Genomic DNA, 17,032 nt, shown 5'->3' with positions numbered 1-17,032 from the left:
GAAGCAAATTGACCAAGTTTTCCAAAAAAGTAAACAAAAATCTGGTGAGTCCTCAATCCCCAGTTTTACAAGAAAACCCAGAGGCAAAATCAAATCAGTTCTTTTTTAAAAAATTGACAAGAGAAGGAAGGGTGAGGGTGATTGCTCAGGGATAAAAGCAAAAGTTAAAGTATTAATCTTGGTGGTAACAGGAAAACAAATTACACTCACTATTCAAAGCTGGAATACCTAGTTATATTTGAATGCCTGAAAACAGATATTAAAAAGAAAAGCAATGCTAATTTGAACTAGTAATACTAATAAAAGAAATGTTTTGAACATTGGCAAAAAATTGAAAAGAATGGCTCGGCTCATTTAAGAAAAGATGATCAGAGTAAGAATGGGCTGGGCACAGTGAGTGCATATACTAATCTTGTAGCTCCAGAGGAAGTGAAGACATAAACCACATTTTCTTGGAAATACAAAAGAACAAGGTAGATTTACATATCCTAATCAGAAACAGTAGGTGGATATGACTTTTATTTTTGGACAAGACAGTAAGTATTAGAGGTTCTTGGAATTATCAAGAGTTTTACTTCAGACCCTGAAATAAATTCAGAGCATTCACTATCTTCTGCATCACTAAAAAGTCTTGATAATACTGAAAGAGTTAGCAGAATAGATGAGGGGATAGAAGCACAAGCCAAAAGGAAAGGACTTTGATATTATAGGATTATAATTTGTTTGCCTAATTTTGGTTAAAAAAATTAGCTGATACATAAAACATTCAAATTAATGAAGAAACTAAAACACAGTGTGATTTGAACAGATTTGTATTATATTGTGTAATATGGTGTATTTGTAAGTCATATGAGGAGTGGCTGAAGGAGGTAGGGTTCTCTAGCATGGAGAAAAGGAGGCTCAGGAAGGCCTTTCTCACTCTATTCAACTACCTGGAAGACAGTTGTAGTGAGGAGGGGATTGGTCCCTTTTCCCCAGTAACAAATGACAGGACAAGAGGAAATGGCTGTAAGTAGTACCAAAGGATGTTTAGACTGGACATTAGGAAAAATTTCTTCAGGGATAGGTTTATCAAGCATTTGAATGGGCTGTCCAGGGAGGTGGCTGAAGTTGAGTCCCTGGAGGTATTTAAACAACATGTAGATATGGCACTTAGGGCATGGTTTAGTGGTGGACTTGGCAGTGTTAAGTTAGTCAGACTTGATTAAAGGTCTTTTTCAACCTTTAAAATTATTCTATGATCCTAAGGCGAAATCACAAAGATAATCAGTCAAGTTGCATAATCATGAACCTTAGCTACTGATGTTAGGTTTGGAAAGGTTCTGAACATATTCCACACTGATGCTCAGATGTTTTGCTGATCAACACTTGCACTCAACAGAATTAAAGAATAAATTATTTCTTTCTCCACATAACTTTAACCTTGCAAGTAAAAATGATTGTAGAGAAACACAATGCAGTTATGAGAGTTTTTGACAAGTTAGAAACTGATTAGAAGATACAGTGAAAAGATAGGACTTTCTGATTTTTCACAGAACATCCTGTCAAGTTGAAGTTCCTACCTCCCTTTCTCTTTCATTCTTTGATAGCTGCATCTGTTTTAGCATCTGAGATCGCTGTTCCATCATAAGTGTCTTCTCATATGTGAACGCAGAAATATCATTTTCAAACTGAAAAAGAAATTCACATTAGAAACACCAGAAGAAAAGTACCATTTAGAAGAACAACATTTAGACAGTGTATTCTCTCACACCTGTATTCATTTGGTGGTCCTGGATATATTCATGGCATTAGAGTAATCCTAAGCATATAATTGATCAATCACTTCTGTCTTCATTCTTAAAATCTAATCTTCAAACAGCAGTTTCATACAGTGAACTATCCTACTGCAGCATAAAAATCTACAGCAGTCACCTGTATTGTCACTGACTTGTAACTTATCTCTTATCTTCTGGAAGATTCTCAGAATTAAATATTCCCCATAGAAGAAAAGAATTAATTTTATTTATGTAGTGGTTTAACCCTAGCCAGCAGCCACAGCCCATGCAGACTCTCACTCCCCCACAAGTGGATTTGGGAGAGAATCAGAAAGATAAAAGCTACAGAACTCATGGGTTGAGATAAAGACAGTTTAATAGGAAAAGCAAAAATTATGCACACAAGCAAAGCAAAACAAGGAATTAATTCACTGCTTTCCTTGGGCAGGTCCCCATCATGCATAATGGTTACTCGTGAATGCAAACAGCATCACTCCAAATGTTCCCCCCGTCTTCCCTCTTCTCCTCAACTTATATACTGAGCATGATGTGATACGGTCTGGAATATCCCTCTGGTCAGTTTGGGTCACCTGTCCCAACTGTGTCTCCTCCCAACCTCCCCCAATTCCTTGCCAGTGTGGCAGTACGAAAAGTAGGAAAGATCTTGGCTCAGTGTAAACTCTACTTCACAATACCAAAAACATCTCTGTATTATCAACCCTGTGCTCAGCACAAATGCAAAACACAGCCCATACCAGCCACCATGAAGAAAATTAACTCTATCCCATCTGAAACAAGTACAACTTTTTATACTGTCTTCTGCTCAAAATTCAACCAAGACTGAATCTTTTCGTGGCACTCTGTATTCTTTCAACTGTACATGCCACAGCATTTGAGATTTTCATATTTAGTAGTCTAAGGAAAGAACAGTAAATTTTTCACAAGTAATTTTTTTCCAAAGTAATTAAAACAATTCTTTAAAATGTTTTATGCTTGATTAGCATAATAAATCTTTAAATAAGTTCTGTTGATTCTAGTAACTAGAGGTGGTGAAAGTTTTGAACCAGTTTACTCATCTTCATCCGACTTCAGAATGAGTAAAAGATTTGGTTGGGGTTTTTTTTCCCATGAGTCTTACTTTGGACATTATGCTAGTCACCTTTTAGTGCTGGAAATTACATCCTTAGTTTCCAAAAAAAGTGGGCCTAGACAGAGTATAGCTTTTGTACTTTCTCTTAAACAGTTTATGACCCATATTTTAAAAAGGAAAAAAGTTACAAAATGCATTTTGTCACTACCTTGACTTGTGAAACTGTAGCTAAACTGTCCTGCTGTCCAGTGCTGGCTGAGGTTGGCGATGCCAAAAACAACTCTCATTTGAGCCTAGGGTTTCCTTATTCCAGAGAGGTATTCTTACAGCAGTTGGAGACATAGACAAGTCCATCCTGTCTTATACCATACATCATAGCTTATTAGATTAAGCACATTCAGCCTTCCATTTCACTGCTTGCTAAAAATTCAAGCTTTTTCCTTCCTGAATGAACCAGCTCTATGGACTAGTCCTCACAAATAAAGTAAGAATTAACACATAAAACATCTCAAATTCTCCTTGACAAACCCATTAAACTCACCACCTCATACACTAGCATTGTAACATGGTAAGATAACGATGCTTAAATTCTTGTTCTTTGTGGGACTGCAATCTTTCAATTTCTATATTTGGGCTAATATCCCTTTACTTGAAAAAAGCTAAATCTGTTTTCCCAAGTTTAGTCCCAGATGCATCTTAAAAACATGTAGTAACAAACCATTTCAACAACTTCCACTTGAGCATTCAGTCTAAGGTGGTATAAGAACATCTGAAGATCCTTCTTCATTTGAATGCTATTGTCATCCATTTGAGCGACAGTGAAGATACGCATTTTACATTTTCTCCAAACCTACCAAAAAGATACATTGTTACAGTTTGTAACACTGTGATCACTATTACCATGCTTAATTTGAAGAAGGTGAAGGAGTATTTAATTAGACATGCTTAGAACCATTCAGTCCTAGAAAATTAAATCCCAGCCATTTCCTGTTTTCCTTGCCTTGTGCTGTCGAAGGAGAAAAGGCAGCAACATCAGCATACCACCATCATGAACAATCCACCACACATCTATATTTCCTTCAGTAAAACGTTCATGATTTGTTGGAAACAAGTCAATGTTTTTAGCCACCAAAAGCGCCTGTTGAGCTGCAGTTGTTTCTCGTACAGTATCTGTAAGAGAAAACAAGATATTTAATCATGAACTCCTAGTTTTCATATACAAATTTTGCTTTTGTTTTAAATTCAGAAATTTAAATCCTCCCAGATTCTTCGAGGCAAAAGAGGAATATCCTAGGTGTTTTGATTCCACTGGGACAAGGTTAACAGTTGCAATAGTGAAGAGGGGTGTGGCTAGAACCCAGAGGTTACTCTACATTACTTAATGCCATTGCCAAAAGCAGGGGGGAGAATCTTCCAAAGAGAAGAGGTTCCTTTTGGTGGAATAATTGTGGTGCTGATTCTGAGCCAGAAGGAGTGGTTGGGTGGCACCAGTTCCAAGGCAGAGGGAGAGGTTGGGGTGGCATGGCTGTGATCAGGTGGAGCTTCACCGTGAGTATTTTTGCATGTGCATCATTCTCTCTTTTGTGCATTTTTTGTTACTAACATTGTTACTGTTTCCAGTAAACTGTTCTTAACCTGTGATCTTTATCTTTTGTGCCTTTGATTCTCTTCTCCAAATAGACACAGGGGAGGAGGAAAAGTGAGTGAGCAGCAGCATGATTTGGAGTGTGTCAGTGGGAACACTAAATTTAGAAACAAGACTGCACTGGAAAAGGGCAAGGCTCCAGAACACTTGGAATACATTGATTACATCATCTTGTGGGGCAACACAGCAGAAGTTTTTGAGAAAGGGGAGAAGATAACCCAAATAATCTTGGAGGCCAGTTTTGCCATAAAGCAAAGTAGGGTCAAGCGACCTGCCCAGGAAACTCAGATTTTAGGAATAAAGTTGCAAGATGGACACCATGAATGTGATCAACAAAACATCAGCTATGTCCTCACCAACCAGGAAGAAGGAAGCGCAGGCTTTCCTAGGCAGTGTGGGTATTTGGAAGACACATATTCCAGAATAAGTCAAATCATAAGTTTACTATAAGTCATATGAACTGTAAGTCATAAGTCATGATAATCTCTATCATATGACTCTGAAAAAGAATGATTTTTAAGTGTGGTCCTGAACAACAAAAGGCTTTTGAACAAACGAAACAGAAGACTGCTCATGCAGTAGCCCTTGGCCAGTCAGGACAGGACAAGATGTGAAAAATAGGCTCTACACTGCAGCTAGGGAAATTACTTCTTCCTGGAGTTTCTGGCAAACAGTACCTGAGGAGACTCAACAATTTCCTGGGGTTCAGGAATCTGGGATACAAAGGATCTGAAGCCTGTTACACCCCTACTGAGAAAGGGCTACTGGCATTATAACTGGATATTATAAAGTGGTTCAAGCTTCTTCAGAAGTGACTGGCACCAAAGCACAGCTCCTCCTGGCATCCTGGCTGCCAGTTCTGGGCTGAATGTTCCAAGGGAAAATGCCTTCCACACATCATGCTGCTGATGTTATGTGGAGTAAGTGGGTCACGCTGATCACATGGTGAGCTTGAACAGGAAACCCCGATTACACAGGGATTTTGGAAGTCATCACAAACTAGCCCAAAGGTGAAAATTTCATACTAACATCAGAGGAGGAAAAGGTGACACATGCTGAGGAGGCCCCACCATATAATCAGCTACCTGAAAAAGAAAAGTGTTAAGCTCTCTTTACTGATAGTTCCTATCACATTGTATGGATACATAGAAAATGGAAAGTTGCTTTGTGGAGTCCTATGTAGAGAGTCACAGAAGCTATTGAGGGACAAGGTGGACCCAATCAGGTTGCAGAGCTGAAAGACTTACAGCTGGCTTTAAGTATCACTGAACAAAAGAAATGGCCAACGCTCTAGCTTTATACTGACTCATGGATGGTAGCAAATGCTCTGTGGGGATAGCTAGAACTATGGAAAAAGACCTATTGGCAGCACAGAGGTAAAGGCAGCTGTGCTGCTGAATTGTGGCAAGACATTGCTGTCTGGATAGAGAAGTTGGCTGTAAAAGCGTGCCATGTAGATGCACACATACCCAAAAGCCAGGATATTGAAGTACATTGCAACAATGGACAAGTGCATTGGGCAGCCAAGAATGAAGTCTCTCAGGTGGGCAACATAGGCTGAATTATTTCTGGCTCAGTGGGCCAATGATGTCTCAGATCATCAGGAAAGAGATGCAACATACTGATGGGCCTGTGATCAAGAAGTGGACTTAACCACAGACAATGAGTATGGACTATAACAGATACAGCAGTTGTGAGCTCCTGATGCAGTTTGCAACCAGCCCTCCTGCTCTGGAAGACACTTAGAACCCACAGTCATGGACAAAATGAACTCTTGGAAATACAGCTTGGAAAACTGGATATCAATGGTGGAAATTATACTTGTTTGTGTATATACATACACATATATACATACATACACACACACATATATATATGTGTGTGTATATATATGTATATATATGTATGTATACGTGTACATATATATATGTGTGTATATATGTGTGTGTATATGTATATGTGTATATATGTACATATATGTACATATATGTGTGTGTGTATATATATATATGTGTGTGTATATATATATATATATATATATGTGTGTGTGTATATATATATATATATATATGAGTTGGTAAATGTAGGATCTATGCATGACATAAATGGACCAGGACAGGGTTAGTTTTTGCAACAGCCAGAAGGGGGCATGCCTAGGACCCAGAAGTTATTCTATACCACCTTAGGTCATTGCCAGGGACAGGGATAAGGGAGTTTCTTCCAAGGAGGAGAGGTTTCTTCTAGCTGAATATGCATGGAGCCAGTTCAAATCCAGCAGGAATGGCAGAGTGGCACCAGTTCTGAGCTAGAGGGAGTGGTTGGTGTGGCACAGCTGTAGTTGTGCTCCAGAATGATATTTTCATATGTGAATCACTCTCTTTTGTATACTTTTTGTTATTAATACTGTTGCTCTTACTGCTCATTTTCTTATCTCATTGCTGTTTCCAGCAAATTGTTCTTATCTCAAACTGTGATCTGTACCTTTTGTGCCTCAAATTTTTCTCTCCAACCCAGCCCAAGTCAAGTGGGGGAGGAGGAAGGAGGGGCAAGCAAGCAGCAGTGGTTTGGAAAGTCTCAGTGGGAGCACTAAACTGCTGAGTAGCATTCCTAAACCATGACACTGATTTTAGTGACCAACCTACCAACCTGCATAGAAGAAAAAGCAAACCCGTGGTTAGAGAGGGCTGAGAAAATCCAGTTAAAACCAGATATGAATAAATATTCAGTTGTCAGTAGCACTGTCCTCCACACAGCAAATACATTAGTTACAGAGTTGAATTACAAATGCAAATGAGAAAGTCAACAAACACATACCCACAAAATTTTTCCATGAGAAACGATTTTCTGTCTGCTTCCATGACTGTGGCCATGCCATCAGGACTGTGTTGTGCTTCATCCCTCCTAGACCAGCTGACTGAATCAAATAGGATATTCCATCTCTGAAGCTGGGAGACACCACAATCTGGCAAAATCCTTTAGTCTTTTCTACACTCATTAAGGCCTTAACATTCTGGATAGGAAAATTACACATAGGGAAATACAAATCAGCAACACTGATAATTAACACCAGAAGGAGTAACAACATTAAATAATAGCAAAACTTCATCAACAATGTATAACCAACGTGAAGAAATCACTAATTCCGAAAGAGTGAGCATGATTCTGTGAAAACTAGAGCCCAAATTGCTACTACCCTAAAAGACACACACAGCTTTTTTCATCATTTTAGTGATTCAGCCTTTCATTTCCAAAGAAGAATGAACAAGACATAAGTAAAAACACATGAATATAAATGAAGTAACACTGCTTCAGGTAAAGTCAAAATCAGTGACTGACAAAACAACATATGGTTGTAATGATCAGTCCTTTCTTTTGGAATTGGAAGAGTTTGGAAGTGTGATGCCAAGTACTTAAGAAGAGGCTGCCAAAGTTCCTTAAATACCTTTGACATTAAGAGGATGATTATTTATCAGCTCCCAACATGGAAAAACAGATGTGCAGGAGAAAACTGGAAGCACTGTCCAAATAATGACAAGATAAACAGACAAGATTAAATACCCCATGCCCCTTGAATTTCAGAATGGCTCTCCTCTGCTTAAACACTGACAAACATGAAGACACATTTTCAGCTAATTTAAAAGAAGCATTCAAACCAGTATCAAGCTTGATCAGGGAACATGAGCTTTGGCATTTATTATTTTCTGATTAAATAACTTTAAAATCCCCCATCATCATCACTGACTTATGTGGGAGATCAACATTTTTCAGAAGGGAGAACTAATACATAAATATTTTGAATTTTACAAAAAAACAATATTTGTCAAAAGTCATCAGGAGCAGATTGAATCACAGAGTGCCAGCTACTGCCTCAGTGTGGCTTCACATTAGAACCTCCATTTGACAGAGAAAAAAAAGAGTCTTCAGAGAATTTGCTAGCAGAGATAACGAGTATGCCTGTGCAAATAATATCTGTGAGGATTTATCCATTTAAACAGATGGGGTTTTTAAAAAGACAGACAGAAGAAATCTTTATTTCCTACAGGTCTCCTAGAAAAACTTTTTAGTTTAAATTTTCCAGAATCAATGAGGCCTCCAGATGCTGAAACTTACAATTCATCTTCATTTCCATTTTAAAAGCAATAGTTTCCTGAATCTTAACACCAGGTCTAACTTTCTAGAGAAGCCATGGAGATTAGGCCTCCCTTAAACTCATGCATTTTCCATCTCCCAGAAAAACAGCTAAGTTAGGCCATCTACAAATAACATTTCAAATTCTTGTGGGTAGACAGCTTCTCTTTTTCTGTTTTATTTCATAGGCCTGATTTTGTATTCTTCATCTTGTTTTCTACTCAGACATGTTGATAGCAACAGCTTAATAACAACTACTTTCACAATATATCATGGTTGGACTTTTCAATTTGTTTTCAAGTTAATTGGTCTCTTAGAATCTTTTCATATGATATCAAATAGGTCTTCTATCTTTATACTTTGTTATTTTAAAAACCATTATGGATAAGTCTGAGTACCAAGAGGAAGGAAAAAGAAACCTGTGAAGAAATGGGCAGTTAGCTATTTTGCTAGTCCATTTCAAGATTATAAATGCTCATCTATTTAAGAGATACCAGGTCTGAAAAAATCACAGAGTTTTTTACACAGCTTTGAAGACTACTTGGGTCAAAAAATTAGACATAACAACTGGTACTCTTTTGAACAACACTGCAGAAATCAATCAATATGGAAGATGTAACGACAATCAAAACCTACTTTTGGACATTTCAATAAAATACAGGAAATATGATATTTTCTCCAAACTTCCCCACTCTATAAAGATAGGAGGAGGAGAATTTGCATAGGTAAGTAAATACAAGTAGTATTAAAGAAATATTAGAACTAAATTCACTTGTGTTTGTAAGCATAGCTGGAAGTAATTGTAAATTATATGACAACTTACTATTTTTTCCTACCTATCCTACTTTCTCTGGAGATATGGTATAAATAGAAAAATAAAATAAAGGATCTCAAGAAGGATCCTGTTCACTGTTTTCCAGCAAAGACTACACCTAATCCTAATTCACTTATGTATTTCTAGAAGGATGTAAAAATCACATAATGAGGATGATGATATATAAAACATTTGGATTTGTTAGCTAAACATTGATATTTTTGTTAAATATAAGCTGTTTTCTTTATAAGGTAATTTTGTTAAAACTGGGTGGGTTTGGGGTTTTGTTGTTGTAGTTTTTTGTGTGTATTTTTGTTTTGTTGTGGGTTTGGGGGGTTTTTCTGGTTTGTTTGTTTTGCTGGTTTATGGTTTTGTTTTGGGGATGAGGGGGTTATTTTTTTATTTTAAATGTAATTTAATTGTAAGCCCAGGGCTCTCAATACTAAAGAAAAAGTTAGGAAGTATCAGTACTATCTCATCATATTAGAAAAATGTTTTAAAACATTTTGCTACATACAACAATTGATTCTTTTTATATAATCACTGATTGTGTTCAAAGCAAAAATAGATGTTTTATCCAATGTTTTACAACAGTCTGTTCTCATTCAACGTACGAGTTATCCAGATTTAATATTTAAATACTAATGTAAATTACAAGTATTTGTAAGTTCTCTTTTACATACCTGTTCAGCTTTCTGAGTTTCTGTACATTTATCTAAGTAGATTCCCTGAAGCACAGAACCCACAATAGTCAGTCCTTTACCAGCCTTCAACTGAGAGGTAAAAGAAAGCAATCTAGGGTGCTTCACTAACTGCTCATTATCCAAGTTTAACAAGACCAAAAGTTGAGGTCTGCCAAACAAAGGAAAAAAAAAAATAAGTTTAGTGCACACACACACATGCAGTAGGAAGAACTGGAAAATTAAAATTAACAATTAATAAAATGTAGATTAATTGCTTAGTTCAATGGCAAACAGCCAACTCCTAAGTAGGTAAGCCATAATTTGCAATAGCAATAAAAGTTCAGGTATGGAATACATAAACCATCACAATGTCATTTTGAAAAGCTCCCTAAAAGACCAATTTTACCTAGAAAATTATAAAGTCACTCTTCCAACATCATCTGGTGCAACTTTCTGCTTGAAATGACTTAACACTGAATGCACATCACATTGTTTACTGCTTCATTCAGCTGGATTTGGAAAACCTCTAGGAACAGACCTCTGGGTCACCTCTTCAATGCCTAATTATTTTATCATGTTCTCTTATTCTCCTATCCTAACCTGCTGTAAGAAATCTCACCCCATCTTCTTAGTAACCCTCTTTTAGGTTTTGCATGCTTATAAGTTTGTTGTAACAGATTTTAGGGTCCTCCTCAGCCTCCTCCAAGCTGAATAACCACAGCTCCCCTCAGTCTCTCCCCAGAGGAGAGATGCTCCTGTGCTCCAACCATCATCTGTAGTTGTATCTACTCGAGTAGACATCATGGTACATAAACATGGAGGAAATATTCTAGATGTATTCTAATGAGTGCTAAACAAAAATAAATATCTCCCAATTTATTTATTTCTCAATGTACTATCTATCTTCCTGTCAATAATGTCCAGCATACCACTGCCCAGACACACTGCTGGATTTCTGCCTACTGGGAACCACCAGTCCTTTTTACCAGAGCAGCTGCCCAGCCTTGTATCACTGCTCTGAATATGCCTGTGCCAGGTACTGAACTTGCAGTTATCCTTCTGGATTTTCATTATGTTCTTAACGACCCATCTCTCTACCTGTGTACGTCCATACAAAAGGACAGTCAACCCCTTAATCATACCAAAAGTACCCAAAGTTTAGTTTCCACTGCATACTAGATAAGGATGCACTCTATTTCCTTTAATCAATATTCAATTGAATTACTTTTCCCAAAAAACCATTTAATACTTTTCCTGTCATTGCTTTAAATTCAGAAGACTGATTACAAGTTGGATCATACTTCCTACCTCAAAATTAGCACAGTTTAAGATGTAACAAGATGGTTCAGTTCTAGAAATTGCATTGGCACAGTAGAAAGATACCTCATTTGGAACTGAAGCAGTCAAATATTTAATAGGGTTGTCAATACTACATTATCTTGGTGTCTCTGAGATGCCAAGTTCATCAGACCCAGGAAAAGTGGTAAAATAATGCCACTATACTGAAGGACAACAGAACACTGCATGTGCATGCACCCCATGATACTATCCCTGAGCAGTGACTAGAATTAAACATCACATTACATTCATCAGAAGTGATAATGTGGAAAAGTCCTTAATTTTTAAATGTTAAGTAATTCCTTTTTGTTGGCTTTGAGGAAAATTAAATTTAACAAGTTAAAAAAAATCGCAATAACAGTAGAGGACATCTAACTCCACTACAGTAAAATGTGAGATTTTGTTTTAATGGCATCTAAGCAATTTAGAAAGTGTTACTATTGAATGAAGCTATATAAAAATTAATACCACAAAAATGAATTGAAACAAAGAGTCCTCTGTAGACTTGTACAATGTATTTCAGAGGGAACATATACAAAAGCAAAAAAAAAAAAAAATTGCACTTATGGAATTGCAGTGTTTCTTCTGTAGAGACAGTGAGATTCAAGGATAACTGTTTCTTTGAATCTGAAAAGTCTATAAATAATCAAACATTCCAATTCTTCTGCACTTTTAAAAACCATTCAACACCATATGGATTTAAGTTCAAAGTTGATTAGATGCTGACCACAAGTCATATTCCATTTCAGTAAAACAGTAGTATTACAATGACATCACTGCACACCCAAGTTAAAACATTATTTTAAAGGTGAATTCCACTTTATCTTTACTTCATTGCTTTACCAGCAGTGTTCCAAACATATACCAAATATTTCAAGAAATAAGTGACCCCAAAAGATAGAGGACTCTACCTCCAGTTCTTGGTGTGAGGAGGACCGTCTTCAACACGAAGCAAAGCATAGCGAGCTGCGTTCAGGGACAGCCCTCGGATTCCATCGCCCCATTCCTTTTCCGCTCTTCAGGATACAAAAGGATTCAATTAACAGGGTCCCATTTATTCATACAAATCAAGTACTTTTTCTTATGTAAAAAATGCTTGCTCTTTTTTTGCATGAAAAAACTTTGTCTTGTAGAATTAAATCAAGATTGAAGACTAACCAAAGTGAAACAGTTCCAAGCCCCTTCAAGGTAATTTTTTCTGTATTTATAAATATTTACTATGGTCTAGTTTATTCATACTTCAGGAGTATTTTTGTAATGGTGAGAGCTACTTAAGTTGTTTTTTAGCACTAGAATGAGTAAGTGAAGGATACTTAAAAGGAATTAATTTAAAGCAACAAAATTAGCAAGTGAAACTTGACTTGATATGGTATAGCCTGTCTTGCCCTCAATACCACAACTATAGCCTTCTCCACTTTCTTTCCTTCCACAGCTTCTCTCCCAGAAAGCCTAAAGCTACATCTGTTCTCCTGACCATTTTCAGTTTTCCTACATTTCCCAGTCCTTTTAATTCCGATATAGAATATTGGTGATTGGAAGTGGTCAGGAGAATAGATTCTATAAATGGCAAGGAGTCCATTGCTCCCTTGCCCACCCTCCCTCCCTCTGATTTTCACTCATTAATTTTCTCTGAACTTTGCTACCTCTATTAAAGCATCTCCTTCAACATGGTAAATGTCCTGGTATGTGCCAACATTAGTAGGACTTATTTATGAATTTGAAGTTATGCATCATTTTATGTATGCACCTATATATATATATACACTCACGCAGAATTGTTACCATCTGATCTGACTTCTTCACTAAAATCAGGAAATTAATTTCCTTATCATTAGCCCAGTAAATTGAGATGTTATAATCCAGGAAAGCATCTAATCTGGAAATGGAGTTATTAAGAGATGGAGAATCCACAGGGTGGAACAATTAATACCAGCTGATCCACTTAAGAACTGTGCCTAATCACTCATCAAGACAAGTGGCCTAGCTTCAATTTCCTGCTCCAAGATGTTACTATTTTCTTTCAGCATAGGATATCTTTCCTTAGAAAGGGATAGCATGCACATTGACTGATCATAACTACCTGTAGTGTTTGTATATGTTGTTGAGTTGGGGTCTTTTTTTGTTTTGTTTGCTGGTTTTGTTTTCTGGAGTTTTTTAATGAACACAGCATGCTGTTTAAGACTCACAGCTGCTCAGCATGTCCTACAGGTATGACTATCTCTTGACAAATGCACACAATGCAAAGTATGTTGCAATTTAAAGACTAATTCTAGAAAGTAACCAAGTCCACACACACAAAAAATAGAGTTTGAGCTTCTGCACAAGGTAATAATAATTTAGTTCTGTAATAGCTGCTGCTTGATGTTGAGCAGTAATGTTCCTGAAATACCAAAAGTTTACACCCTCATCTCTGCTCCAATGAGAGTTTCCCAGATTTATTGGTTTTTATTTCTGTCAGTTCTCACTGTTGAAAAGTTTGTGATAGAGCTTCCAGAGAAATTCACATCTGAAAACTTACAACTCTTAACAGATATCAGATCTTACCTTGTTTCAAAGAATACTCTGAACTTTATTACTTCAGTTGTATCTATTTTACACAAGAGAGCTTTTTGCTGAATGGTAAAGATATTAAATATAGAATAAATAAGATATATGGTCTTACCCTCTATATTCTATGTATTTGTATATACATCCTGCGATTAGCATGGCAATCAAAGCATAGTACCAAGAGCAAATGAACATCAAGGCAAGACATAAACTCATCCCCACGAATGAAAGAGTCCTAAAAGAAACCATTTTTTTCCATTTTTTTAAATAGGCATGCAAATGTTCTACAAAGATAATTTCTTATTTAAGTTAACTTCCAGAAAGGCCTTTCTCCTTCAAAGGCTATTTTTTAGCTACGATAAAATAAAAAATATGTTGTCCCAATTTTAGCAGATACGAAAAAAATTGCATTCAGAACCTTTGTGTAACATATATAATGCATCTAAACTAGCTATATATAGATATATTATTTTATATAGATATAACAAAAGATTTACTGCATTTATTAGTATTGAAATTTCAGCACCTCCAAATAAGGTCAGTTTCAAAACACATGTCACTTATTACTGTTGATTTGAATTTAAGCTAAAAAAATTCAAATAGTTATAAACAACTTTGTTACTTGCAGCAAAAATAGTCGATTAGTTTAAATTCAAACTGACTCATCAATTCTATTCTTCACTTCTGTTGTGGTCTGTCTCTTGGCCAGTAACACAAGCCAATAGAATATAGAAAACAATCTTCTAAGGTTTCAAAGAAGAATTTACTGTAAGCTGAAAAAATTACAAAAGCATTTCCAAACAAGTCTATATGCCTGGTTTATCCACACTTATCAAATATAAATGTAAATCATCTCAAAATGCACAATTTTGTGGATACTTTTAGTAATATACAATCTCTCAAATTCATTTTCACCCAATTTCCAAGTTAGAGCTAACTTTGGCTATATTGACAAAGTGTCAATATAGTCAACTTTGGTTTGCTACCTTTAGTCTGGTACTTTAGTGCACTAAATTCAGTTTTAAACTAAAGGAATGCTTTGTACCAGTTCTGAGTACATCAGTTTTGTAGTTACTCAACTTTCACTTAAAAAATAAAATGCCATCCCAATTCCAGCTGAACATTCCAACACCTGCTTTGGCTAGAAGTAGTCACACAGTGAGTCAGCTGCCTCACTGATGTCTTAGAAAAATATAAAATGGAATTGCTGCCAAATATTAGTATTTGGAGGGTTAGGTGTCAAACTAGTATGTAACTACTGAGCAGATTCGACAAGTTTTTTCAAAACTAAAGCTGCAACATTTCATTTTCACTTAACTCTTTATACGCAAAAATCATAAGGAACCCTTACATCCTAGAAGCACTCCAGCTTACCTACTAAATGCTCTAGAATTTAAAGTTACTTCAGCAGTAACATTTCTCAATAGAATTATTTTTAATTAAATTTTGTACTTTTAACATACAGTTAAAAAAAAAAATCAGTAAGTTTTAATAAGGTGTTAAAACTTATCCTGTAACCCCTTTCCAATCTATTTATATTAGCCACGTTTCCATGATCACTGTTATTACTACGGAGCTATTCTAAACACAGAAAAACAATTGATGCTCTTATATAGTGTATTACTCATAACTCATTTAAATCAGAAAGGATATTTTGTTTCATTATTGCAATAAAATAAACAATTTAGGGCTGTATAGTTAGTTTTAACCCTTCTGAATGTAGAAATACTCCCTACCAGTGGTAGTACTTGAAACGAGGTCTCCAGTTGGGAGTTCGCAAAAGCGTCTGAACTGCACAAGCCAGATTTACAAACATATAGCACATAAGGAAAAACCTGTTAAGAAAGAAAGAGCATTTTCTAATGAGAAATGTATTAGATGTGCATTAAATTGTAAACACTGTCCAAAAAAGGGAAGGAAGGTGCACATTTTCCTGTACACTATGTTCACAGTGGTCAAGAAAATACAAGATATACATTAAGATTACTTACAGAATATTAGGCCTCCAAATATGATGTTACCAAAATATAGAGACTCAAACACATATTTTGGAGACAAAATATGGCAGATAACTGACAATCACGGTGTATCATTTTTGGTTGAGATAATTTTCTTCTCTTTCTATAGTAGCTCAGATGGTATCATGTTCTGGACAAAGTCAATAAAATTAAATTCTACTCATAGTCTAAAATACTGAATTTTGTCTGTCTCTGTTAGATGTGCTTGACCTAAAATAGAGGTAATAGCTATTTTAAAATCCAAGTTTTTTAAAAGTTGGACATATTTTTATTAGCATTCCAGACCTCTGTCATGGAAAAACTTTTTTGTGCCTAGAAATTAGTTCAGCCAAAACATTTTGTTCATTCATGTTATCTCCAGGATCAAGTAGGAATATATACTGCTAGAAAACAAATCTAACATGTATTATTTCAAAGAGAAAAATAATTACCTAGTAATTTTAAAAGAAAATACTATTTAACTTTAAAACACAAAACACCACACTCATACTTACATTGAAAGAATCGGTGCTACACTGTCCAATGAGGCTATCAAAATTCCTATTTCACAAATACCAGCAGTGAGGAGCAAAGCCCAAGTTGGTTCTCCATTTGCTTTTCCATGACCAAATATCTAGTTCAATTCAAGTTGACAGTAAGATTAGGGAAAGCTGTTCATTATACAGTAATCAACTATGGTGCAAATCATGAACTAACTTATTTAGTTCTAACTGGAACTAAAAGTAGTCATTAGTTACAAAGGAAAATGATGCAATCTATTCTATGAAAAGCCAAAACTAAAATTGCAAAACACACATGAAATATGCTTACTAATATTGCTTACTAAAGTAAGCAATGACTACATAACATTAAAGTCCTAAGGCAGCTGTTGTTGAAATATTCTTAACAAAATCAAAAAACATATGCATAAGAGGTTTATGCCTAGCACAAAGCTAATATAGTTTAGGCCAGTACTTTTTGTAACACAGAAATTAGGTGTCAATTCAATACTTATCAACAGAATATTAACCCT

General features: G+C 35.9%; 1 protein-coding gene across 2 annotated transcripts in view; it reads right to left on the bottom strand.

Moving 5' to 3' along the window:
* Positions 1 to 17,032, bottom strand: part of LOC130249511 (solute carrier family 12 member 7-like) — a 56,993-nt gene that overhangs the window by 7,669 nt on the left and 32,292 nt on the right. For both annotated transcript variants that reach the window (XM_056484363.1, XM_056484364.1), the window contains exons 13-21: positions 16,515 to 16,633; positions 15,739 to 15,837; positions 14,118 to 14,237; positions 12,367 to 12,471; positions 10,118 to 10,286; positions 7,307 to 7,502; positions 3,848 to 4,017; positions 3,566 to 3,697; positions 1,563 to 1,670 (exon numbers count right to left, since the gene is read on the bottom strand). In XM_056484363.1, the coding sequence (XP_056340338.1) occupies positions 1,563 to 1,670; positions 3,566 to 3,697; positions 3,848 to 4,017; positions 7,307 to 7,502; positions 10,118 to 10,286; positions 12,367 to 12,471; positions 14,118 to 14,237; positions 15,739 to 15,837; positions 16,515 to 16,633 (1,218 nt within the window). The remainder of the gene's footprint in view (positions 1 to 1,562; positions 1,671 to 3,565; positions 3,698 to 3,847; positions 4,018 to 7,306; positions 7,503 to 10,117; positions 10,287 to 12,366; positions 12,472 to 14,117; positions 14,238 to 15,738; positions 15,838 to 16,514; positions 16,634 to 17,032) is intronic.

The sequence above is a fragment of the Oenanthe melanoleuca genome, chromosome 2 (genome assembly GCF_029582105.1).
Source record: "Oenanthe melanoleuca isolate GR-GAL-2019-014 chromosome 2, OMel1.0, whole genome shotgun sequence".
Taxonomy (NCBI): Eukaryota; Metazoa; Chordata; class Aves; order Passeriformes; family Muscicapidae; genus Oenanthe; species Oenanthe melanoleuca.
This window is presented reverse-complemented; position numbering and strand designations above follow the sequence as displayed.